This window comes from Suncus etruscus, chromosome 4 (assembly GCF_024139225.1).
Source record: "Suncus etruscus isolate mSunEtr1 chromosome 4, mSunEtr1.pri.cur, whole genome shotgun sequence".
NCBI classification, from domain to species: Eukaryota; Metazoa; Chordata; class Mammalia; order Eulipotyphla; family Soricidae; genus Suncus; species Suncus etruscus.
The window spans coordinates 15306025-15332720 of NC_064851.1; the positions used below are offsets into that span (position 1 = coordinate 15306025).

Genomic DNA, 26696 nt, shown 5'->3' on the forward strand with positions numbered 1-26696 from the left:
CTTCTGGGTATGACTTCAAGTTGTAATGTGGGTTCTGGTCTTGAGGATTTTTGGAAAAAGAGGCTGAAAGTCTTAGTTCCAGTCTTGATGCCTGACTCTGACAGCTATAATATAGTTGTACACTTGCTATCAAATTTAATAGCAAAAGTGTCCAGAAAGGGGTATAATACACAGAATTGATCAAAGACCAATCAAAATGGGACTGCATGCAAATATCTGAAAATGGTTAGGATTAGGAGACACAAATCAGATGTCTTGTGCATGCAATTTTGTGAAAACCCCTCTGGATAGGTTTATGCTCTTCTCCTGAGGCTGTCTGGCCATGAGATAGTTCCAGAGTCAGTCTTGACTTCCTGCCCAGGAGGCTGGGTAGGGGAGAAGTTAATGTTCTTTACTGCAGCTTTTACACTACATTGTTATAATTGTGGGAACCTATCAAGCTACTGGAAGTTTACTAATTCTTGATAAAGTATGAGATGCTAGTTCTTTGTCATGGACTTGCCCTTTGTTAACACTAACAGAGTTACTGAGAGAAAACCCTTCTATCCTGGTAAAACTAACATTCCCGATAGATTCTTTTGACAAAGAACACTTTTCAAGCAGAATTTTTATTGTGAGCCCTCATCAACTCATTCACTCTCTTATAAATGCAAGTTTATTTCATAGGACATCTATGATGTGGACAGGTTTCTTTTTTCTCATTATTCTTGGGATGCTTCTCTTCTTGATCAAGGCTCAACAACAGAGACTTCTTTTTCATATTGAACAATTAAAAGCAATCTGGCTTTCTCTAGGCACTTGTCATGAAGATGCTTCTGTGATGGTAGAAGGAGTCTTGTGATAAGAATATCATATGAATGGAGATGGAAAGTCTAATTCTCCAAAGGAATGTTCTGAATACCTAATAATTAAAATTCTTTCAATGCATGTTTGAGAGGTAGCATATAAATTCAGGAAAGGCCATTTATCCTGTTTATCCATCTGTTGGTGGTTCTGTGAGTTCTTGATGAAATGGTCAAAAAGAGACACTCTGGAATTTTTGGATTCTCTGGAACAACATCTATCCTTTTTTTTTCTGAATATGTGTTAGAGATATCGTGACCAGATTTTACACCAAATCAAAATACTTGTTCACTAAAAGATTATTGCGTTGCTTTGAGGTAGGTAAATATGCTTTTATTTTAATTGTAAACACCTCTAATACTAGCCAAACACTATTACTACATAAATGAATTTATATTCTTTACAAAGAGAAAGTATAATTTACTATTGTAGGAAAAATGTTATGAATTGCCTTTTCAAATTTTATATGGAGTCATTATAATTCTTATCATTTATTTAAATGTCTTCCCCAAGTCACCATCCATTTCATCACTCTTCTACTACTGTTAAGACTCTAGTTTGCTCTGATAGCCCAAGGTCAGAAAAATATTCCTAGTGATTTGCAAAGGGATTAAAGAGGTTATCTGGTCTGAAACTTTTCCTATCCTTTAGTGAGTGAGAGGCATATTTTTTTCATGGAACTGGGTGATATGTTAGTAAATAAACAAAGGTTTATCATCTAGGCCCACGTCTAAGTGACCAAGAAATAATCCTAGAGGGTTCTTTTCTCTCGTGTCCACTACTCCTGTTATTTTAAAGGCATTTTTTGCCATTTGTTTGCATCTTAAGAGACTTGGTAAGTTTTGGGTTCTGTGGTGAAGTCCTTTGCACCCCTTTCTTAGTTACCAGTGCATGCATGCTGTATATGACCATAACTGCATTTATCAAGTTGAATATATGTTCCTTGAACTTCACATATATGAACCCAAGTATACAGATTCTGGTGAGGCATTAATAAGTAAACTTTTCCAGGCTGACATTTTTTACTGTATGATATTATTGTCTTTGATAGATTAGGGTCCATAGAAAACCCATACATTCAGAAAACGAAGTACTAGGATTGAAGGAATATAAGTTACATTTTAGCTATTGCTTTGCATACACATCCACCCTGAACACTGAACTCTTTCCTCATAATTGATTTTGGGTGTTGAGGGGACATTGAGTTTTTATAGAAGTAAAGCTCTCTGATATTATTCAGTGCTTACTGTGATTTATTGGTAAATATTGACCAGTCCCCACGAAGACATTCAATATTCTCATTGTTTCTGAAATTGACTTTATCACTACCATCACAAGAGGAGACTTTATTGTAATAATTCATAGAAGCATAGAGGTGAAGTCTGGAAGGTCCAGACCCTGTAGCTATTCTTATCAGGGCCCTAAGTGCTAAAGCCAAGGTTTATTAGCAGAGTTGAAGGTGCCTCGCAATCTCTACCCTTGACTCAGTGACTTTTTAAAAAATCAAATCAGATTCTGGCAAGGTACCCATACATTTTAGTTTATCCCATATCTCTCAGCTTTCTTATTGTAATGATACCTTTTTGTAATCTCATGGATGCTTAAGAAAAACATCATTTATATTTCTAGAGAAGGTAACATCTATTGTCAACCAAAAGTGCACTTACTTATCTTTCACAGTCTTTGAGAATCAGGGATCTTAGGGAGTGATCATTAATCTATCAGCATTGTCTTTCTGGTGGCTCAAAGAAAAGATGCTATCTTCCTCTTTAATCATTCCACCTTCCTTTAGAGCCACAGGGTCATTCTGGCTTCTGATGTTTATACTTCTTGCTATAGGAATAAAGTTGAGGTTCAAATCCTTTGGGTCTCAAAGGAAAGGGTCTATTTAAGTCAGAACTTTAACCTGCTCATTGGCTGAGATACAAGTCTGCTCCAAGTGGTTATGCTTTGGGGATTTCCTATTCCTCCCTTCCCAATTTTATTTCTCTAAATCTATTTAGAAAGGCTTTTCTAGTCTCTTTTATGAGACTTGATATTTAAATTTCAGGTTCTTTTTCTAAATTTTGGAGATTTCTTCTGATATCAAGAGGTGCAACTTTCACGGGAGTCCCCCGACCCGCGGGGGTGTGGAAATGAAAGTTGCCAGTTATTAATGGGTTCACTCGAGCAGAACCGACCTGTAAAGAAGAACTAGAGAGATTAGTAAAAGAAGCCTTCAAGACAACGCATGCTGTTCAAAAAGGGAAGTTTATTGTTGGGGGATCAGCTTTTAAGGGCTGAAACACGTCAGGGGTGTTACAAATTTTACACCAATCACAGTTACAAGCATTCATTAGCATAAACTGGGGCAGGTAGTAGGGAGGGGCAGAGGTAGACCTGAGCACGTTTTACTAAAAGGCATAAGATTCAAACAGAGTTCTTAATAATGTTTGCTAACACAAAGGCAAACTCTATATTTTTCTTTCTGGCTGGATATATTGGGCTGCTCTGAATTACTTTATTTTTGTCTATTTCCTTTGTTCTCAAGGCATGGGCCTTTTGGTCACGTGGGTGACCAGATTAGGAATTACTGAGGTGTCCTATGTCCCAGGTTTCATCAGCTAGGCTCCCCACAGTTCCCCCTTTACTGTAATAATAAAAGAAGAAGAGCAAAGTGGGTGGAGTCACCTGTTTTAGGTTATTTGGTGGGCTTCCAGTTCTGGACATGGCAACAAGAGACCAAATTAAAAGTTTTTGCGCGTAATTTAAAATACTGTTAATGAGAGTTTCTCCCAAGTGGTTTGATTGTATAATGTTAGCAAAACTTAGCTAATTCTGAGAGAGAAGTAAATCAAACATATTTAAGCCAGCCCATTGGGAAGAAGGGAACACTTGAACCCACAAAAGTCCCCACAACAATGTTCCTCCTCTAATTCCAAGTGTTGCTGAGCTTGTCACACTAGAAGCTTATTAGATTCTCAAAAATAGGACCAGAGAGTTTACAGATTAGAAGTATAGATTTGGTCTCACTGATTATTTCTCTCTGGTGTATGTTACATTAAAAGGGGGACTGTGGAGGTGGAAGGATGGGAAGAAAAGGATAAAAGTTCATATATCAAGTGTTACCTAACAAACAGATTTGGGAGATTTTTTAAACTTCATTATCCTCAAATGCTCTCTTATACTTGAAATAAAAACCCTTTTTAAAATTTTTATTGGGAATAGAACCCATGTCAAATTGCTTTAAATGGAACCCCACCTTTCAAACTTTTTTCAGGGACATTAACTTTCAGGGAGACATAAATGTATTCTCATGTGCTCTGATCCAATCACTTGCAGGAAAATTCACAACTCTAGCTTCTAGATGTTGCAAAGGGTCTTTGGCCACCACTGAATTCATCATTATTTTAGCTTGATGTCTAGCTCTTCCACCTTGTTCGTTCACCTTGTCCCGGAAACTATTCCTTTGCCAGCTCTTCTTTCTTTAAATATCTTTGCTTATACAATTTGATTACAAACATGATTGTAGTTGGGTTTCAGTCATATAAAGAACATCCCCCCTTCACCAGTGCAACATTCCCATCATCCACGCACCAAATCTCCTACCTCCCAATCCCCCCAACCTGTATTTGAGACATGCTTTTTACTTCCCTCATTCATTCACATTGTTATGTTAGTTGTCAGTGTAGTTATTTCTCTAACTGCACACACCACTCTTTGTGGTGAGCTTCCTATCCTGAGCTGAACCTTCCAGCCCTCATCTCTATTGTCTGTGATAATTATTACAAAAATATCTTTTATTTATCTTAAAACCCATACGTGAGTGAGACTATTCTGTGTCTATCTCTTTCCCTCTGACTTATTTCACTCAGTATAATACATTCCATGTCCATCCATGTATAGGAAAATTTCATGACTTCATCTCTCCTGATGGGTGCATAATATTCCATTGTGTATATGTACCACAGTTTCTTTAGTCATTCATCTGTTGAAGGGCATCTTGGTTGTTTCCAGAGTCTGGCTATTGTAAATAGCACTTTTGTCAGCTCTTCAATACCTTCTTCTCTCATTGCACAGCTGGCTCCTTTGGCCTTTCCTGCCTTGTCGTCCTGCGGCAGGTGCACAGGTGCAGTAGCACGAAGCCCAGCCTCTCTGGTCATGGGAGAACTCGAAGGGCCCATCTAGGCCATGCTCAGGTCGAGGGGTGGGGCTGAGGAGGTCTGTGGCTGTGGTAGCTGCTCAGGAGATGAGGGATATGCGGGGCTTCGAGGCCCACCAGAATCTCTCCTGGGCTGCTTCTGCCCCAAGCACTCAATCACAGCTCGCTCCACCAAAGCCATACCCTGTGTCCGCATCCAAGAGGCACCTGAGGCCAGGTATTAAGACTTGGTGTTAGTGAGTTAGAAGGGGTGACATTGTCTTTCTTTTGGAGGTGTGAGAGGCATGAAGTGACAAGGGAACTTCTTGATGGTGCAGGGTCACTGGGGAGAAGAGGCGTGTGTAAAGGATAGGAAATAAGCAGGGGTCAGAGCCCTGGATATGCCTAGATGACAAAAAAGACCGACATCTGCATTATGGGTCCTTTTGGGTGTGTGTGTCCTGGGTTCCACAGGCAGGAGCTGAGGCTTCCAGTCGATGGCAGGTGGGGAGAAGGGGCACACAGAATTTGTATTCAGTTGATTCTAGTGAATAAAAAATTCAAACACGCGTTCCATTCAGGTTAAGACCTAGTTGAGTGATTTTTTTTTAAAATTCCAGTTCATTATAGGGTTTAAGAGTAGATTAAGTGGGATGAAGGAAGTATCTGAGAACTCAAAAGGAAGTCATTTAAGAGCAAAGGAGCAGAGGCCGGAGGCAGGGCGTTTGCCTTGCATGCAGAAGGACCGTGGTTCGAATCCTGGCATCTCATATGGTCCCCGGAGACTGCCAGGAGCGATTTCTAAGTGTAGAGCCAGGAATAACCCCTGAGCGCTGCCAGGTCTGACCCTCCCCAAACAAACAAACAAACAAACAAACAAACAAACAAGAGCAAAGGAGCAAAAGAAAAACTTAAAATGTAAGTATTGCTTAGGAAACCCACAAAACTGAATCAATATATGAATTATGGTAATTTACAAGGGTGGGAAGAGAAAGAGAGAGATGCAGAGAGAAAGACAGAGGAGACAGAGAGAGATAGGAAGAGAGATAGAGAGAAGGCAGATGGGAAAGGGGAGAGAGAAAAATAAGAGGAAAAAAGATATCACACTGGAGGAATGTCTTAAGCATTAAAAGCATTTTTTTTTTGTTTAAAATCAAATTCATAAAAAACAACGAAGAGAACTCAAAATCTGTCACTTCAGATGGTATATACCACTTCAGGTGGTAACCACCTCCAACCTCCAGGTCTGGTGGGAAGCAGAGAGATCCTGCAGGAAGTCCCATTATTTCTCTGAATCTTTCTCTCCAGAACCTGGCTGAAGATCTGCTTTCCTGGCCCACTGATACCCACCAATGCTGATAGTGGCCACAAACCCTTCAGTGGCCCAGCAGGCGGCCCTGCAAATGAAAACAGCCCCTCCCACTGGTACCCCAGCTTTCTCAGCCATGAGTCTAAGCACAGAAAAACCAAGAGCCTCTTCCAGCCATGGAGGAGCTGGCAGGGAGTATAGAGGTCTCGAGTCAGAGCAACTGCGTTTGTACTCTGGAAAAGATCAGAATTTGTTTTGCCTTGGGGCCATATTCATTATCTGCCCTGGACTTTTTAGGAATCAAGACCATTAGCAAATGAGGACTGAATTTTACTCTCAAGGTTGTAACCAAGAACAGACCTTGTTCCACTGCAGAAGAACTTGAGTCTTTGAAAGGAACAACACACACATTTTCTATGTGTATTGTATGTTGTGTGTTTGTGTGTTGAACATTGAAGGGCACATGAGCCCAAGTCAGAGCTTCTATGATTTTTAGATGATTCAGCGCTAGAGATGGACATGTATGCAATTGTGATGTCTCTATAAACCCAATCTCTGGAGAGTTGGCAGATCTTGAAATTGGCAGGAGGATGCCATCTCTGAGTCCTTGTAGGCACTTGCTTTACCCCATTTGCTTCCATTTTTCTTCCCCAATTGATGAATTTATGTCATGTCTATATAAACTTTATTCTTATTAATATTCTCTTAGTATGTCTTGATTTTTCAACTTAATTGTAGAGAAATCGATATTTGAATGATATTATGTTGGTCCAAACAAAACTCTGCTAAGTTCTTGTGTTCCAGCAATGGAATCATGAGAGTAAACCACAAATTCTAGCTGCACATCGGTCCCTGGCTTCTATGTAGGAGGAATTTCAGGAATGTTACAGTTGAGGAGGACAATCCTAAGGAAGGGAGACATGAGGTGATTCTTTTCTTGTTTTTCTGCCTTCTCCCTCTGACTTCATTAGAAGCTAGCCTGGCTTCTGATATGTATTGGAAACCTAGTTTTTAAAAAAATTTTGAGGGGCTGGAGTGGTGGCACAAGTGGTGGTGCCTGCCTTGTATGCGCTAACCTAGGATGGACCACGGTTTGATCCCCAGCATCCAATATGGTCCCTCAAGCCAGGAGCTATTTTTGAGCACATAGCCAGGGGTAATTCCTGAGCATGACCGGGTGTGGCCCAAATACAAAAATAAATAAATAAAAATAAAAAATGTTTGAGAGGGGCCGGGCGGTGGCGCTGGAGGTAAGGTGCCTGCCTTGCCTGCGCTAGCCTAGGACGGACCGCGGTTCAATCCCCTGGCGTCCCATATGGTCCCCCAAGAAGCCAGGAGCAACTTCTGAGCGCATAGCCAGGAGTAACCCCTGAGCGTCACAGGGTGTGGCCCAAAAACCAAAAAAAAAAAAAATGTTTGAGTATTGTTGGGTTTGTATGTCTGTGTGTTGTAGTGTCAGGTTTCAAACTCAGAAATTATGCATGTGAAGCATGAGCTACATTTATTTCATTTAGCCATAGGTCAACCATTTTTATACATTCCAGCTTCATCTAAACAGGATGAATTTAGCTTTTAGAGTTATGTTGTCAGTAATAGGAAGAAAAAATTCATATATACTGCAACTATTGAAAATTTAAGTTTGTTTAGAAGTTAGCATAGCACTTAAAAATATCCAAAGAGAGGACCGAGAGATACAACAGTGGGCAGAGTGCCTACCTTGTATTGTATGTGGCTGACTTGGCTATGATACTGGGCACCATATATGGTCCTCCAGAGTAACATCAGGAATGTTCCCTGGACATAGAACCAGGAGTAAGCCCAAGAGCCACTGATGTGTTTCAAAGAAAAACAAAAACAAAACAAAAAAAAAAGAAAAAAGAAAAAGAAATTGAAGCTCTGATTACATAAAAATAACTGAAAAATTCTGAAAACTAAAATACATACCAGATACACAGAAAACATAGAAAACTATTATGTGTAATGAGTAGAGCTAGCAATGACCAGAATAACTAGCTGAGGGATGAAGAAGTATGGGCTGCCGTTCCAAAGGAGATGGGGAAGAAAATTATGTTTTCTGAGATGATGACAGTCTAAGCTGAATGCTTTTTAGTGTGTCTTGTTAATAACTCGTGATTTTTGAGCTAGCAAACCCTATCTTTATTCACAACTATATTGTGATATAATCTTAAGCAAATTAAATTTATAAAAATATTCTGATACTTGCTATCTTTAAAGAGCTCTGTAAAGCATTAAAATAATAGAGGTGTATTTGTTTGAACGCACCTTCAGTATATATTTTCAATGATATTTGTATTGACATAAAAAGAACTCTACAGGGGAATAATGTATTTGCCTTGCACAAAGCCAACCTTGGGTCCTTTCTCTCCCAGCACCCATATAGTTCCCTATCTTATATAGTTCTGCTCTCTCCTCAGAGAAAAGTCAAGCATAAGCCCTGAACAAAATCAAGTGTGGCCCACATATTGCCAAAAGATGATTTTTGTCACTATCAAATTCTCATATTTCACAGTGTAAATATGTTTTTTTTTAAAAATTAAACATGTATTTAGTATGCAGACATATGTATTCTTTTTGTAATTGTTCTTATTTATATTATTTTTCATCTGCCAGTCAGTAGGAATTCTCTTCAATGACAGCTTAGTATTTCTGTTTTAATTCATTTTAATTCAAAAGTATAAGCTTCCTGATTTCCTGCTTTAGGATGCAGAGGAAGACCCCAGTGAATGTAATCCCAGCAAGTAGGCTGTCCCCTACCCACCACCACAAGGGTGGTGCCAGACTCCTGCCATTGTCTTATAAAGGTCCTTTGCATTCCAATACTTGACCTCCTGATTTCTTGCTAAAGGCTGCAGAGGAAGACCACAGAAAACTGAAACCCAGCAAAGTAGGCTGTCTATGCCAAAAAAGGGTGGAGATGAGTGCTGCTGTGTGTAACTGACACACACAGCAGACATTCTGGACTTTGTCTCTCTGCTGTATTGTGGCCTGGATTTTAATCCTCTCTGCCCATCCTTTCCTGAGGGCTCCTGGTGAGCTGTCCTACTCACAAAGGGTGGAGATGAGTGCTGCTGTATGCCTCTTTGACATACACAGCGGACATTCTGGACTTTGTCTCTCTGCTGTTCTGTGACCTAAATTTTGATCCTCTTAGTCCATCGTTCCTGAGGGCTTTTCTTCAGAGATGAGTTGTCCCACCCACAAAGGGTAGAGCTAGAAGAGTGCAGCTGCTCTGCTCTGCTCTGCTTCACAGCCACACTCATCTTGTAGTCAATGAACTCCACCATTCCGTGTAGAAAAAAAACCACACTCATGTGAGACAGTGGTGAAACAATGCAGGCCAACTCCATGCCGAGAGAATGAAGATGGCAGCTCTGATGACCTGAGAAGAGTCAATCACCTAGTTAGCCTTTCAGATGAGGAGTTTTGAGAAAAAATATGGAGGATATTCATAGAACTCAAAGAAGGCATATATCAAGTTGAATGGAACAGAAATAAGAATCAAGAGGATATAAAGATAGATATCAGAAAACTCCAAACTGAAATAAGAAGTCTGAAAACTTGGAAGATGAAATAAAAACCTCAAGGGAAAGCCTCTCCAACAGAGTAAAAGCAGCTGAGGACACAAACACTGAGCTGGAAGATGAAATGCATAACAACTCCATACAACAGAAGAAATTGGAAAAGAGCCTTAAAGCAAATCATTAGACAATGAAAAAATACTCAAATAATGCAATCAGATAAAAATAGAAGTCTTCAATAAACTCAACAGAAACAGTACAAGAGTCATTAGTGTCCCAGAGACACAGAAAGAAAATACCCAGGAATAATCAATAGTCAAACATGAGGGACCAGAAAAATATTTAATACAATTGTTAACAAATTTGAAAGAAAACTTTGCCCTTTCACCCCTTGATAGGTCAAGCAGACAGAAGCCAAACAAGAATATACTAGTTCTGAAAAGAGAAATGGAAGAAAGTGGACTAAAAGATATATGTGGCACTCCATCCCCAATAACCTGAATACACATTCTTCTCCAATGCATATGGGTCATTCTTCACCATAGACCACATGCTGGCCCATGAAATATATCTCCATAAAACTAATAGGATAGAAATTGTAAAGACAACCTTCTCAGATCACAGTGCACCTAAATTAGAAGTGAACACAGAAGAAAAACTTCAACACCTGGAAATTAAACAGCTCATTACTGAAAAATCAGTGTATCAGGGAGGATATCAAAGAGGAAATCAGAACAAGAAAAAATATCTAACCCCATAAAAATTGGAGATAAATGAACAATTACTCAAAAAATACAAAGAAATACAAAGAAAGAGAGCACATGAAAAAAATGCTTCACATTACTAATCATCAGAGAGATGCAAATCAAAACAACAAAGAGGAACAGAACAACCAGGAACAGAGACTGGCACACGTTGCAAAGATCAAGAACAATTAGTGATGGCAGGGATGTGGAGAGAAAGGAACTCTCATTCACTACTGGTGGGAATGCTGTCTAGTCCAGCCTTTAGGGAAAACAATATAGAGATTCCTCAAAAGACTGGAAGTTGAGCTCCCATATGATTCAGGTATACCACTCCTAGAAATATACCCTAGGAACACAAAAACAGAATACAAAAATGCCTTCCTCACACCTATATTTATTGCAGAGCTATTTACAATAGCCAAACTCTGGAAACAACCCAGATGCCCTTTAACAAATGAATGGCCAAAGAAATTGTGGTACATATGCAAAATGGAATATTATGCAACTATCATGGGAGATGAAGCCATGACATTTTCATATAAATGGATGTACATAAAATTTTATAGTGAGTGAAATAAGTCAGAGGTAGAGAGATAGACACAGAATAATTTCACTCATCTATGAGTTTTAAGAAAAACAAAAAACATTATTGTAATAATTCCCAGGGACAACAAAGGGCTGGAAAGACTGGCTCTCAATGTGAAGCTCACCACATATAGGGGTGAATTTAGTTATAGAGATGACTACACTAACTGTCGTGACAATGTTAATGAATGAGAGGAGTAAAATGCCTGTATAGAATACAGGTAGAGGGTGGGGAAGAATGTAGATGGGGGGCATTGGTGGTGGAAAGGTTGCATTGGTGAAGGGGGTGTTCTTTTTATAACTGAAACTAAACTACAATCATTTATATAATCATGATGCTTAAATAAAGAAAAAAATTTTAAAAGTACAATAAATGAATATTTTTTATATTTTTGGTTCTTGGACCACACCTGACTGCACTCAGGGGTTACTCCTGGCTCTGCACTCAAAATTTGCTTTTGGTAGGCTCAGGGAACCATATGGAATGCCGGAGTTCAAACTTGGGTCTGTCCCAGTTCTTCCGCATACTAGATAAATGCCCAAATGCTGTGCTATTATTCTGTCCTCCTAAATCATCATTTTCATTACATTTGTAAACTTTGATTTTTAATAAGTAATAATATTTCTCTTTTTTCCCCTTATCTTCCATTCCCTTTCATCTCCTTTTCTTCTTTCCTTTTTCTTTTTTTTCACACCTAAAAGTTTTCTGGAACTAATCCTGGCTCTATTCTTAGGGTTATATCCAGTGGCACTTGGAAAACCTTATAGAGTGCCAGGGTTTTAACTTGTGTTGGCTGTGTGCAAGGCAACAGGTACACTCTAAAATATGCATTTACTCCCTAAAATATAAATCTCTAACATATTAATATGTAATAAAATAATGAAATGTGATTGTTTTAGACTGGTGTGTTTTAAATTCTTATTTTAATTATGGTATTGTCTCCATTCTATGGCATTTATAACCACTTCTATTTTAGTTTTCACTGGTGATAAATTTTTATGACTTTCAAAGTGAATAAAATATTTTATTTTATGGTTTACAAAGTTATTAATAATTGAGTTTTAGGCATGTGGCATTTTAACACCAATCCCACCATCAGAGTCAACTCCCATTACCAGTGCCCTTATTTTTATTTATTGCTTTATTATCATTATTATTTTGGTTCTTGGGCCACACCCAGTGATGCTCAGGGGTTACTCCTGGCTATGTGCTCAGAAATTGCTCCTGGCTTGGGGGACATATGGGACACCGGGGATCAAACCAAGGTCCATCCTGGGTCAGCTGCATGCAAGGCAAATGCGCTATCGCTCCACCCCACCCCCCGGTGCCCCTGCTTTTAAACAGCTATATTTTGTTAGAAAACAATAATCCCTATTAATATCCTAACCTGATTTCGTTGATGAAACCGTGGGATGATGCTATTAAAAATAACTTCAATGACCTCTTTAGGTGTTTGGTGAAGAGACATGAACCTATGTGTCAAGTTGTTTATTAAAAATATGAGACCATATTGGGCCTGAGCAATAGTATAGCATGTAGGGTGCTTGCCTTGCATGCGACTAACCCAGTTCAATTCCCAGAATCCCATCTGGTCCCTTGAGCATGCTAGGAGTGATTTCTGAGCGCAGTGCCAGGAAGTAACCCCTGAGCACCATTGAGACCAAAAGGACAAAAAAAAAATTAAAAATATAAAACTATAAAACAGAGTTTTTGGCACTTGAAAATAGAAATCGTGATAAAAGCTGAGGTTGAGTTTTCCTTGTGACTTCCTGTTCATATTAGGATATGACATGTTCAGGGAATTAAAGAATCTGCTTGAAATCCAAGAGGAATTTATTATAAAGAATTAAAGAAATGAAAGGAATTAAAGAAATCTGCTTGAAATCCAAGAGGAATTCACTATAAAGAGCATTCAGGAAGATTACTATTTAGCACAAAAAATATTAATATAGAATTTACCCAAAAGAGAAAATATGTCCCTTCTTTGTTTAGCAGACATTTTACAGCTACTAAGTCAAAAGAACCAGAGGAAGTCATATTGCCGACAGCTGGATTTTTAATGAAAGCTTTGTCGATGTGAACACAAGCACATTCAATAAAGTTTGAGAAAATTTTACAGTGTATCTTAAATTAGATTCTGTTATTATTTGGTTTTGGGTCTTCAGGTCTCAGACTGTGCTCAGTATTTGTACCACATGTGGTGCAAGGGATCTGTCTGGGTCAGCCATATGAAACATAAGATCCTTACCCCTATAGTCTCACTCCAGTTCCCCCAAATTAGATTGTAAATGTTAATCATAATTGGGAAAAAAGGAAAGTTTATGGCTGGTGTAATAGTACAGAAAGTAAGGCATTTATTTTCCTTACACACAGCTGATTCAGGTTTGATCCCAGCATCCATATGGTCTTCTAAGCTAGCCAGAAGTGATTCCTGAGTACCAAGGCAGGTATAATCTCTGAGCACTACCAGGCGTGACCCCAAAATGAAAAAAAAAACACAAAGTGGGCAGTTTAGTTATCCATCACTTTAAATAAACATTCATGAGAAAAACAGAAAGATCTTTCTTAGTCATATTGATTGTTCAGTGTTCTGATGGGCTTTGTCGGAGCACAGGGAACAATTCCCCTATCCAGTGGGTTCTTTGGAGACTGGATGAAGAAACAAATTGGCATCATATATACTACTAGGAGAAAAAGTCCACCTTTAATAAACATAGATGGTGAATTTACATGGTGGCAAATTCTGGGATTTTATAAACTGTTGACCTAAAGCATTTCTTTTCTTACTCGCATTTTAAATTTCTTCATGTTCACTTCATTTCATTAACCAGTGTAGTCTGTATGGTATGAAAAAATTCTGACACTTTTATGGGATATTTTAAAATAAGAAGAAATCTATTATTTAAATCAAAGTAGAAAATGTATTACGTGAAAATGATGAAGCATTTTATATTTAAGACAATCACTCTCAAACCCCCCCCCCAATGCCATAATACCAACAGAAAGTTACGAATAATTTAAACCAGCTATTTACTTTTTTTTACTCTCTAGGGAATCTTCTATACAACTTTTAGTAGTCACATTTTCCAATTTAAATTTGATAAATTCATCAGCAGTCTTGGAGACTAGAAGACTAAGAGCTATATTGTATCCGTTCAGTTCATGTTCAGTGAATGAGGTGGATTCTCACTCCATTCTTGTTCCGTTCTCGTTCAGTCTTTATCAAGTCTTTATCAAGTCTGAATAAGGCAATAAATAAAAATTATTTTTCTTCCATATATAAAAGCATGGAAGTATTAGATTGTGTTATTTTATTTCCTAATTATCACAATATATTATATTACAGTATAAAGCTGAAACACAATCATTTACATTTGAAACAAAATGATCAACACAATAAACTTTAGTGCATAGAATTATTTCTATTATATACAATTACATTGGCACATCCAGAAATGCCATTTTAATTGTATTTCTTTTTTATAACTTTATGATTTATTTTTTTATTATTTTGGGGGGCCACACCTGGCCGGTCAGGGATTATTTCTGGCTCCCGCTCAAAAATCGCTCCACTTTATGATCATTGCTGGTAGCTCTGGAGACCATATGATGTACTGGGTATTAACTTTTGGCCTCAATTTGTATTTCTAATGCCACATAAATATTTTTGCAAAGAATATATTTTCTATGTGTTGATTCTAATTTTTAGTATCTTATCACCTTTTAAAAAGCTTAGAAGTCTCTCTTTTTTGATATAATTATTTTTAATATATTTATTAGACATTTATTTACCCAGCATCTTTTTTATTTTTTTTGGTTTTTGGGCCACACCCGGTAACGCTCAGGGGTTACTCCTGGCTATGTGCTCAGAAGTTGCTCCTGGCTTGGGGGACCATATGGGACACCGGGGATCGAACCGCGGTCCGTCCAAGGCTAGCGCGGGCAAGGCAGGCACCTTACCTTTAGCGCCACCGCCCGGCCCCTACCCAGCATCTTAACCCCATGATGCACCATTGGTGTTAACTAATGAAGGGATAAGTCATATTTATAAAATATAGAAGTCAGCCTTATGTATTTTCAATAGGAATATATATACACAAACATATAAATGTACATGAAAATGGATGTATACATATCTTATTTTTTTCTTTATAATTCATAGGTTCTAAATTTTCTAAGAGAATGTATCCATTTTGAACAATGAAAAACACAATTTCTTCACCCACCTCACTGGATTATAAATTTCCATTTTCATTTTTAGTGTGCCTCAGAATAGTCCCCTTTTTCATCATAAATAGGAAGAAATTAAGACATAAAATTATTTCAACAATTAAACCACTATATTCATGGAGTTTTCTAAAAGCAAGAAAACAATTACTGGGACTGGAGCAATAGCACAGTGGTAGGGCATTTGCCTTTCACATGGCTGATCCAGTATGGACCCCGGTTCGATCCCTGGCATCCCATATGATTCCCCAAGCCAGAAGCAATTTCTGAGCGCATAGCCAGGAGTAACCCCTGAACATCACCAGGTGTGGCCTCAAAACAAAACAAAACAAAAAAACAACAAAAAAATCCCCCAAAATTACTGGAAAATAAGTCAGAATTTCTCTCAAGGGTCTTAGATGCTCTTTTGAACACTGTAAAATACTTTATACACAATTAAGAAGTCAAAGAAGTGTGATATAAGGGACATGGAAATTCTTTTCTACAGCTTCAATTACTTCCTTGACATAGTTGTAGATAATGTCAAGGCTTTAGGATGGAAGAAGTGAGAGACAATTCCTCTGGAAGGAATGGAGCAAGCACCAAGAAGGTGCTCCATTACATAAAGTTCGTGGAGTAACTGTCATTGGGATTCTAATACAGTAAATTATGCTGTTTGTAGCAGAATTAGTATATAGGTAATAAGTAAGAAAAAGATAGAAACATTATTTCTTTTAAAGGACGCCACTGTAAATACTTGGGATGCAAGAAAGATCTTAAAAACTTCAATGTTCATATTTTATTTGCAAAATACATAAAATGTTTGTTACAAAAAAGAAAATGTAGAATTGAGAAAGAAACTTTGAGATATCTGAAGCTGGAGAGACAGTATGGGGATTTTATGCAGCCCAACCCAGTTCAATATCAGGCACCATAGAATCCCTTGAACTCTGCCAGTGTGGCCTGGGAAAACAACAGGTCAAAGCAACACTGACAATCTCTAAGTATTAAGAATCACTAGGAGGGTTCCTAAGCTCCTGAGTACCAAATGGAAAATCCTCTGTTTATATAAGTAATTGAAATAGTGAGTGGTGCAAACTGAATCTGTTTATCTACTTTTAAGAAGATTAATTTTGTTTCAATTACTTTTTTTTTTACTAAAGTGAGGTCAAAATCATAATATTCTGCTAAATGATTGTATCTCTCACAGAACAACCATAGATTGCTTAACCAGAGGTGTCACAATCATTGCAACTTTAGTGTTCTCTATGAATAATTTTATTTTATTGCTATCTTTCTTCCTTACATGCATCAAAAGTGTCCAATTACATGCTTTGGATTTCTTTCCACTGCTACACAAAACCGACTCCCCCAGCATAATTACATCCAATGGTCTGAACTATATGGCCTTAAATTTTTTTTAAAAAAATTCCACTTACCTGAGGGAGTCAGCAGGTTCAGATCATCTTCCTTCAGACAAGAATTCATTTCTCGGTATTGGATTTGGTGGACAGAATTCTCTCCTCTAGTGAAAACTAACAATAGAGATACCAGATTTGGCATATGCAGAAACATCAAACTTTGTCTCATGTGTGCTTTTCCTATTGGTGCAGATATTTAATCTTATCCCTACCGTACCACACACACGCATATACATAGACACAAACCAGTCAGCCATCTCCTCTAATTAATTCACTTGTGTTTTTCTTTAAAAATCTCTTAAATCAGTTCTTATCTTCTCTGTCTTTGACCTCCATTACTTCAAAAATGTTACTTTTTCACTAATGAGGTACTTACTCAACCACTTATATATCTAGTTTCCAAGAAAAAAAAATCCTACTAATAGAGAGCTTGGCTCTTTCACTTGCTTATAGAATACTCCTCAATAAGTAGTAATGTTCTCATGGAATACAGAAATTTAAAGTTTGTTCCTTTCCTCAACAGCCATCATCTCTACTTTAACTAAACTTTTAATTTTGTCAAACAGTAAATGCATCATACTTTAGGTTTGTCTACATTATTGAACATTTTTATTTTTCTATAACACATCTTTTTTTGGGAGGGCACACTCAACAATGGTTAAGGCTTTATCTTATCTCTGCACCCAAAATATCAATCCTGAGGTGAGTCCTACCAATATTAGCCAATATTAGAGCAGGAATTTACTCTGCCTGTGCTATCAAACTCCACCCTTATTGAAGGAGACAGGCATAGTCAACAAAATGCCCAGTGACATATAACATAATATCCTCATTGAGATGCCTGTGCATTCCTCCAACTATAGAAGGAATATAGATCTATAGTTGGAGAGATCCCATCCTCATAAGAACATTCCCTTATAATCCTGAATAATCCTCAACCAACCAAAATCTCATTGTTATCTATCTTGCTTGGGCAAGCCAAAAGAGAGTGAATACTGCCAAGTCAAGCCTACTCTCTGGTGCTAGCTAACAGACCATGCCTTCAAAATTATTTTCAGATCAGAATGCATGAACATTCAACTATAGAGGGCAAATGTGGCAAGGGAAGCACCATATTCCTATTAAATCCAGGTCATCACAAGTTCCTTACCCACACACAGACCCATGCGAACACAGGACAGACAATCTGGAAATACATTCCCAATATAAATGCTCAGGTATTACAGAATATTTGTGATCTGGTTTACTTGTGCAAGGTGTCTGTGACCATAATAATCCCTAGTCATTGCTCTGGTTGGTCATACTTTGACCTCATGCACACCACCAGATACCAGCAATTTTGCATCCAAGCTCAGATCGGCTAAACCTTGGGATTTTTAGTTCTATAGGAAACTTGGGTTTCAAAATTCCCAATGGGTATTCAGATTGACACAAATTCCAAGCCATAGGTACTATCTTTGCAAGCATGAGCCTTTAATAATGGCTCAGTCCAGGTCATACTCAGATCTCCACCCTAGTCTCAATGTGACCCTAAGCATAATGAGAAAAACCAAAGCTCATCCTCACTGATGAGTGAAGACAAAAGCCCCAAATGGGTTCAAATACACTGAACTTCCTAAATACTCTGATAAAGAATTCCAAGTAAGTCCTATCAATGTTCAATTAAATAAAGAACTAAGTGAAATAAATAATCAATAAATTTAAAGGGAAATGAGATAAAGAGTGGTCTCTGAGCTGAAAATAGAATAGCAGGTTTCAGTAGCAGAATCAAAGAAGTAGAAAACTGAACAAGTGATCTCAAAACAAGAGAAATAAAATTAAAATAGAAAAAAATTGTTACAAATAAAACTGTAAGAGATTTATGAGGCAGGTTTTAGAGGAACAACATTTAAATAATAAGAGCTACAAAAAATAACCCCACAACTTTAGACAAATAATATCCATAAGGTATTAATTGCCACTAAACAAGGTGTATAAGAAATGCTAAATGGTCTTTAAAAAGCAAGGAAACAGTATGTTACTCAGAAGCAGCAATGTCCATCAAAAATATAAAATGACCTAAAAAAAGATTAGCTACAAAGGGGGGTGCCCAGAATGAACTCAGATTTGCTTTAATTTTTAAAAAGGGAAATAAATTTAGTCATTTAGATGTAATGAAGTACTTAATAACCCTAAAGCAAACATACGTGGAAGAAACTAACAAGAATTGACAAATGGTAGTTGATTTCTATACAAAAGAACAATATCAAAAGGAAAACAGAGAAAGCAATGAAACATTTAAAAACTCGTGGAAAAATGACCACCAATTCCCTTATGTTAATATTTTTTCTAAATATCAATAACTTAACTCCACTATGGCAAGTTACTCTTTTGATATAATGATCCCCTGATCAACATATAATGATCCCCTAGTAAACATAGAGTCTTATCTCTGATCATCCTATTTAGTTTGAACTCTTGTCTGATAGAAAGGCTTCCTTTTTAGGGTACCATTTGCATAGATGATTGCTTTGTGGCATTTTATGCATATCATCACATATCTCTCCTTAGAAGCAGCACAAATGGTCAATTCCATAATGTCCCTATTAAACATGTAGATTAAAGGAATCATCCTTACAACCAAAGAACTCTCTGTCCTATAAAGTCAATTCCCCGAGAAGCTGCTTATAGTTCATGTTTCTGACCAATTGATAATTATATCTAAGATGTTTAAAAATCCTAACATACCGGGCCAGAGAGATAGCATGGAGATAAGGCGTTTGCCTTTCATGCAGAAGGTCATTGGATCGAATCCCAGTGTCCCATATGGTCCCCTGAGCCTGCCAGGAGCAATTTATGAGCGTGGAACCAGGAGTAACCCCTGAGCGCTGCCGGGTGTGACCCAAAAATCAAAAAAAAAAAATCCTAACACACTTCTCATGCTATAGAAAGATCAGGAAATAATCATTTGATTCATACCTGCAAGTCGCTGTCTCTGTCTTTGCTTCAGAGTCCACAGGAGGAATACCATAAGAGACACCAAGAGAATAATCCCAAGGATACCAAAGACAATAAGGACTGCATGACCTAGGCACAAATAATATCACAAAAGATAATACTCTCTTAATTAAATGTCTAGAGTCCCTGTTAACTTTTTAAAGTCATGCGCAGAATCACCAAAGAAAATTCAGACTCTTAGAACTTATTTTGACCCAATATCTCAACATGAGAAAATCAAAACATTGATGACCATTGAATACATTGCTCAAAAACTCCATGTCATACCTGTAGCACTTGGTGGTTTTTCACTCACTAGCTTTTCTATAAAAAAAAAAATAGACTCTTAATTCTATAAAAATTAGACAGAATACATATATCAATTCCCCCTATAGTTTTTAGCATATTTAAACCAAACTCCCCCTTCTTGCTTAGAACTCCTGTTTCTTCCATTTGCATAGAGATATATACAAGAAAAAAACTTTTCCTTGGTGAAAACCAACATATAAACACAAAGATCTACCTTATTCCTTCAGACTGAAACATCATCAGGTCCTTGTGGAATTCACTCAGACCTCAAACTTCACTCCAACCTCTCTTTGCTTCCAGAGATTCTAAACTTAATCCACATTCATGAAACTCACCCCTGCATATCACTGCAGCATCTTCCTTGTGCCCACAGTCACTGTGTCCCCAGGTTCCTGGAGGACAATCCCACAAGGAAGACTCATTTCCTTTACACTTCACTCCACTGAGCCATATGGGGCCAGTCCCCTGACCAAAGGCCGCTTCTTTTAGGGCCTCCACAGCTGGGCCACATCCTAGTTGCCCACACACCACCTTTGCATCTTTAATGTCCCATGAATCATCACAAACGGTTCCCCAGGAACCTCGATGCCAGATCTCTACACGTCCAGAGCAAGTAGTGTTTCCTCCTCGAAGTCTGATATTACCTAAAAAAGCAGATACTTAGATCATTTCTGAGAATAAAGACACATCTACGGCATCACAGCACAGAACTCATTTAAAACAAGCTAAACATTGATTTAAAAACTGCTCAGAGTGCATTTCAATTCAGAAAAGAGAAGGAGCAAGGGCTGAACAAGTCAGGTAATAAAGCACAGCTGAATGGTCAAGGATAAAATTGAACTTTTGATGCTGAACTTAATGTGGGTTCTATGCACATGTTTATTTTTTAGTGATGTACAATGGAAACTTAGGAATGTTATGATGGGACATTACTGAAACTGAAAAGTTATGTTTATTTGAAACAATGTATATGTATAGACATATATACAATATACATATCAAAATGGATAAAAATACAAATTCATTTAGAAAACAAAATCTAATTCTTTTTGTGGGGTGTTTGGGGTGACACCTAGTGGTCAGAAGGTATATTCCTGGATCTGTGGTTAGAAGTGACCTGTGGAGATGCTCAGGGGACCATTTGCAGTGCCAGGAATTTGAACCAGGTTCAGTGGAATGCCAGGCAATTTCTGTACTATCTCTCTGGTTCCATAAAACAAAATTCTTCTCTTGCAAGTGAACATGTCTTCTCAGAAAGCTTGGCATATTTAATTCTAGATTAAGAACGTAAATGTAACTCACAGAATGTCCAATGAATAAAGTTAAAGTTAATAATGCTATGTTCTTTCAATTAGAAAATGAGTTGAGAGACTGCCAGAGACTTAGAAATATTTTCCCAGTTTAAGAAGCCAAATGGGAAAATACTTTAAGATGAATTATTTGGACCGCTGCATCTTTTTAAGTGATATACTAAGATAGTAGTTGAAAGGAAAAGGTAAAAGGAAAGATTGACTAGTCAAATACAGAATCATACAGTCCAATACCTCATTTGAGAAAGCACAAAAATAAAATTCTCAGGATCGTGGGATATATGATAGCTTTGAAAAAAAATCCATGATCTGTGAATACAAAAGGCTAAGTGTACTGAAACCCATGACACCATCCAGGTATAAAAAGTATCAGAAATACTGAATCTTACTTAATTTGAAAGGAAGATGACAATGGCACTGTGGCATGAAGTTTTCACATAGAGCCAAAGGAACTCACTGTCACATTTGATCCAGGTCTCCTCTGAAGGCTTAGCCAGTCTGTGCTTCCATGGAGATGATGGGCACTGCCATAATGTGTTGGGTCCTTTTGGACACTGAACATTGTCCACCCATATGTGACGGGGTATTATCTTGTCTGAAGAGGCAGAGCTGATGGTCCCATTGTCCCCACAGCCCAGCTGCTGGCATGCCACTTTCACAGTGGTTGCAGATATGCCACTTTTGCCAATGCTGCCCCAAACTCCATTGTAAAAAACTTCTAGACGTCCTGTACAGGTGTCTTTGCTGGATTTGCTGACCACTCTTAGAGACATGAACTCTGGGGGGCAGAATTGCAAAGATTAATAGTTTCACACTGTTTCTGAAGATTTGACTCTGGCAAAAAGATGATTTTAAAGAATGGGACAATATGTATGAGTAATTTTTTTTTGTTTTGTTTTTAGGTCCTGGTCACGCCTTCAGGAGTGACTCCTGGCTCTTCACTCAGAAGTCGATCCTGGCAGGCTCAGAGGACCATATGGAATGTTGGGATTCGAACCAGGGGGTGTCCTGTGTTGACTGCGTGCAAGGCAAATGCCTTACCACTGTGCTATTGCTCTGGCCCCCATATGTATGAGTAATTTTATAATAATGGTTCATTAGGTTATAGTAAACTATACAAAATGTTCTTTAAATATCTTATAAAATTCTGATCTTGAGTTTTGTATTCTGAAACCTCTCAAATGCCACTGTGAATATGAACTCTGTCAAATGCTCAATCTCGTTAAATTTTTTCTCCCTAGATGACTGTAAATTGACCCTTAAAAATTCTATTCAAGGGCCGGAGAGATAGCATGGAGGTAAGGCGTTTGCCTTTCATGCAGGAGGTCTTCGGTTCGAATCCCTGCGCCCATATGGTCCCCCGTGCCTGCCAGGAGCAATTTCTGAGTCTGGAGCCAGGAATAACCCCTGAGTACTGCCGGGTGTGACCCAAAAACCAAAAAAAAAAATTCTATTCATTAATTTTACTTAGAATTACCCCCTATTAGTTAAAATTTAATAAGAGGACTACATACTAAAATGAAAGTTTTGTGGATTATATCATCATAAATTGGAATATTACCTTCTTTTTAGCACTGAAGAGCTCTGCTCTACATAACCTCAACCAGAGATATGTCATTAAAAATTGATGGTGGTATGCCAGGAAGAGGAGAGAGCTAAAAATACCAGAGTGATTTCATGTGGGATACATGGCTTTGAGCCCAATATGACATGATCACCTGTATACTAGCTTCTGAGCTTCTGTGTATCACCAAGTGTGTCCCCTGCCCACACACAACTTTAATGACATGAAGAAATTACCTCTATAACATACAATTTTCACACTTTCCAAAGTAACTGAGTAATATAACTATTTTTACTCAACATATGAGAACCGACTACATTTTTCTACTTCATAATTATGTTTAAAGCTTGCCATGTAGACAAAACAGAAATTGTGGATTTATGTGTTAATTTTTTGTCTATCAATAATGCTCATTGATCTTCATGAAACATAAGTTGGACATGATGATTATCTTTCCTCTGCAGAATTTTATTGCTACTAAGTGTAAGAATAAGATGATCACTGTTATGATCAATTAAAAGAGACTCAAATTTTATTGCTTGATGCAATAATTATCAAGCAACACACTATTCCTTAACTAACATCCAGGACTCATCTATATATATTTATATAAAATATTTTTGCTATTAGGCTTGTCATCATTTCCATGACATGTGAGTATCTTTTTCTTTCTGATGTTATACTAACTTGCACATGAGGTGGCAATACATTACACTCTTAGAATCTGAACTCTTACGTGGGTTCCCTCTTGCTTTTCAATGGATTCTCCCAGATTAACATCCCTCACTGCCTGTGGCTCCATAGCAGTTCTTTCTTATGTAACTGTGGCTAGAAGGTCTGTGCAAAACGTACCTGAACAAATTACTCCTGCATCCTCCTTATGTCGGCAATTGTGCCTTCCCCAGCCATGGGAATGGCATTGCCAAAGAAAAGACTCTTTTCCATTACAATGGATCTCATCCAGCAAAATGGGACCTGTTCCTTCCCCAAAATGAGCAGAATCGGTGGCATTAATGGCCAAACCACAACCCAGCTGTTTGCACACCACATGGGCATCACTCAGGTCCCAGCTGTCATCACAGACTGTCCCCCAGGATCCCTCATGGTAGATCTCTACTCTCCCTGCACAGCGATTGCTTCCATTTACCAGACGGAGTTGACCACTCCCTGAAAAGAGAAAACCAAAGTTACCAAAACATCTTCCTAATCATTGAGATCCTTTACTTTGGAAAAGGATGTTTCTCACCTATGCAGGCAGAAGATCTTTCTTCTGACATGGGAGAGCTTGTTGGGAGTGAAGTTGAGGAATTGCAGGGGAATAATGTGTGACTCTTATTTCCTGCAAAAACCAAACCTCTCAATCATTCAAGGCACAAAAGATGAGACTGAAGAAGGGAGGTCAGGTGCAGACTAAGGGTGCTGAGCTGAGCCAATTACCTGAGCAGATGACAGTGGACACTTGCTCTGCCGAACAGAGCGGTGCACCCAGAGCTACTACTGGACAATCTCCTAAGGACTTTTCAATGCCAGTACAGTGGAACATATGTCTCCAGGCCTGAACACTGTTTTTCCCAAAATGCGACCCTCCTGGGATAGAAAGGGCAACTCCACATTTAAGCTGCTGGCACAAAACGTGGGCGTCTTCCATGTCCCACTGAGTGTTGCAGAGGGGACCCCAAGACCCCAGCATCTTGAGTTCTACTTGTCCATCACATTGGGATTTGCCATTCACCAAGCGGATTTCAGTGAATCCTGGAAAGAGATATACATTTGTTTGTTTGTTTGTTTGTTTATTTATTTATTTATTTATTTATTTAATTTTTGGTTTTTGGGCCACACCCGATGATGCTCAGGTGTTACTCCTGGCTATGTGCTCAGAAATTGCTCCTGGCTTGGAGGACCATATGGGACACTGGGGGATCTAACCGAGGTCCGTCCTAGGTTTGCCTGCCCAAGGCAAATGCCCAATCACTTGGGCCACTCGTCCGATCCAGAGAAATGAATTTTTAAAAGGCATCTGTGACCACCAAATGCCTGCCCTCTCCACAATACAGGAACAAAAGAATCATTTTCTTACTTGAACAGATCACTCCAACATCCCTGCTGTGATCACAAACTCCATCTGGACGAGGTGCTACTGGGCAGAGGGAAAGATGGGACTCATTTCCCTCACACTGGAATTCTTCAGACCAGATACTTCCTTGTCCTTTTCCATAGTAAGCTCCCCCAAGAATAGAGATGGCGACCCCACACTGTAATTCCCTGCACACCACATTGGCAGTTTCTAGAGAGAAGTCAGAATCACAGACTGTGCCCCAGGCATCTCCGTGCTTCACTTCAACACGACCAGAGCAGGGAATGTCACCTCCGACCAGCCTGACTTCCCTGTGGGCTAAGAACATATAACATGTCATTGGAATGGGGGGAAAGGGGAGAATTATAGAACCTTTTTACTAAGCACTTATTTTACTAAGCACTTAATTGTCATCCTAACAATTGTATTTGGAGATTAGTATTAGAAACCTTCCAATTTCATAGGCAAGGAATAGGAAACATGAAAAAATGTGGTCATTTTCTCAGAACACAGTGAAGGACTAACATCGGAAGTCAAGTAGCACATTTCATAAACTAGGACCTTGATCCTTTCAATATACTTAACATGTAGAAAACTAATCTGTCAGCCCTCCAGCACATTTCTCTTCCATATTTGTTTCTAATGCTTTACTACATCATTATGTATGTTGTAGAGATCTTTGTTATAGCTTCCCAAGTGATAGACTTGTTTCTAATCCTCTTTCCAATCAAGATGGATAAGGACCATCTTCAAACATATTGTTAACTTTCAAACACTTCCATGTATTTATTTAAGAGAATTTAATGTATATATACTGCTTATATTACAATCTTCCAGTTTATATTTGTTTATTTACTTATAAATCTTTTAATTTAAACACCATGGATTACAAAGTTTCTTATAATACATTTTATTTCTAGCATTCAATATTCTGATACCAATCCTACCACATTCCCTCCACTATTGTCTCCAGTTTCTAACCCTCTACCCAAACCTGTCCCTTAGCAGGTATAAATATTTAATATTGTTTGTTACAATTAAGTAGAAATAGAATTATTTAAACTTAACTTCATAAAAGAAAATTTGTGAGAATTGTCTTATCTTTAAAGGGGGTCATTATGCCATTGTCTGAAGAATTACTAAACTGTTTGATATATAGTAAAATAATTTGATACTATAGAGGAATACATGCCAGTAATAAAATCTAAAGTTTATATTTCTGTGAATCCAACGAGTAGGCAGGATATACTAAAGACTCAGATATTATGTCTGAAACACTAAAGAGTCTTGGTCAGATATTTGAACACCACCTGGGAAGGAAAACTGTATTCACGAACACTGAGAAGAGATGGTAAAAGTACAAAAATCTTGGAAATAATCAGATTGTCAGAATATTATAAATCCTAGTAATACATACTGGTAGTATAATATTATACCAAAATTAGCCAGATTTGAGGCTAGAGTGACAGCACTGGTATTCTTTGCCTTGCAAACATATGACATTTGCCTTGCATGCAACCAACCAAGGTTCCATCACCGACATTCATTATGGTCACCAAGCCTGCCAGGAGTTATTTTTGTATGTAGAGCCAGGGGTAACCTTTGACTGCTGCTGGGAATGGCACCAAAACAAAACAAAACAAGTAGCCAGCTTGCAAACAGAAATGAAAAAAAAATTACCACTTTTGTAAAG

At 38.1% G+C, this 26696-nt stretch overlaps 1 protein-coding gene across 1 annotated transcript in view; it reads right to left on the reverse strand.

Annotated features, from left to right (window-relative positions):
- Nucleotides 1-14342: 14342 nt before the first annotated feature.
- The window catches only part of CD163 (CD163 molecule), a 35384-nt gene continuing 23030 nt past the window's right edge, over nt 14343-26696 (reverse strand). The window contains exons 7-15 of the mRNA XM_049771978.1: nt 25007-25321; nt 24367-24681; nt 24176-24268; nt 23782-24096; nt 21823-22143; nt 20340-20699; nt 19729-19836; nt 16789-16884; nt 14343-14382 (exon numbers count right to left, since the gene is read on the reverse strand). Coding sequence (XP_049627935.1) covers nt 14366-14382; nt 16789-16884; nt 19729-19836; nt 20340-20699; nt 21823-22143; nt 23782-24096; nt 24176-24268; nt 24367-24681; nt 25007-25321 — 1940 coding nt within the window. The 3' untranslated portion in view covers nt 14343-14365. The remainder of the gene's footprint in view (nt 14383-16788; nt 16885-19728; nt 19837-20339; nt 20700-21822; nt 22144-23781; nt 24097-24175; nt 24269-24366; nt 24682-25006; nt 25322-26696) is intronic.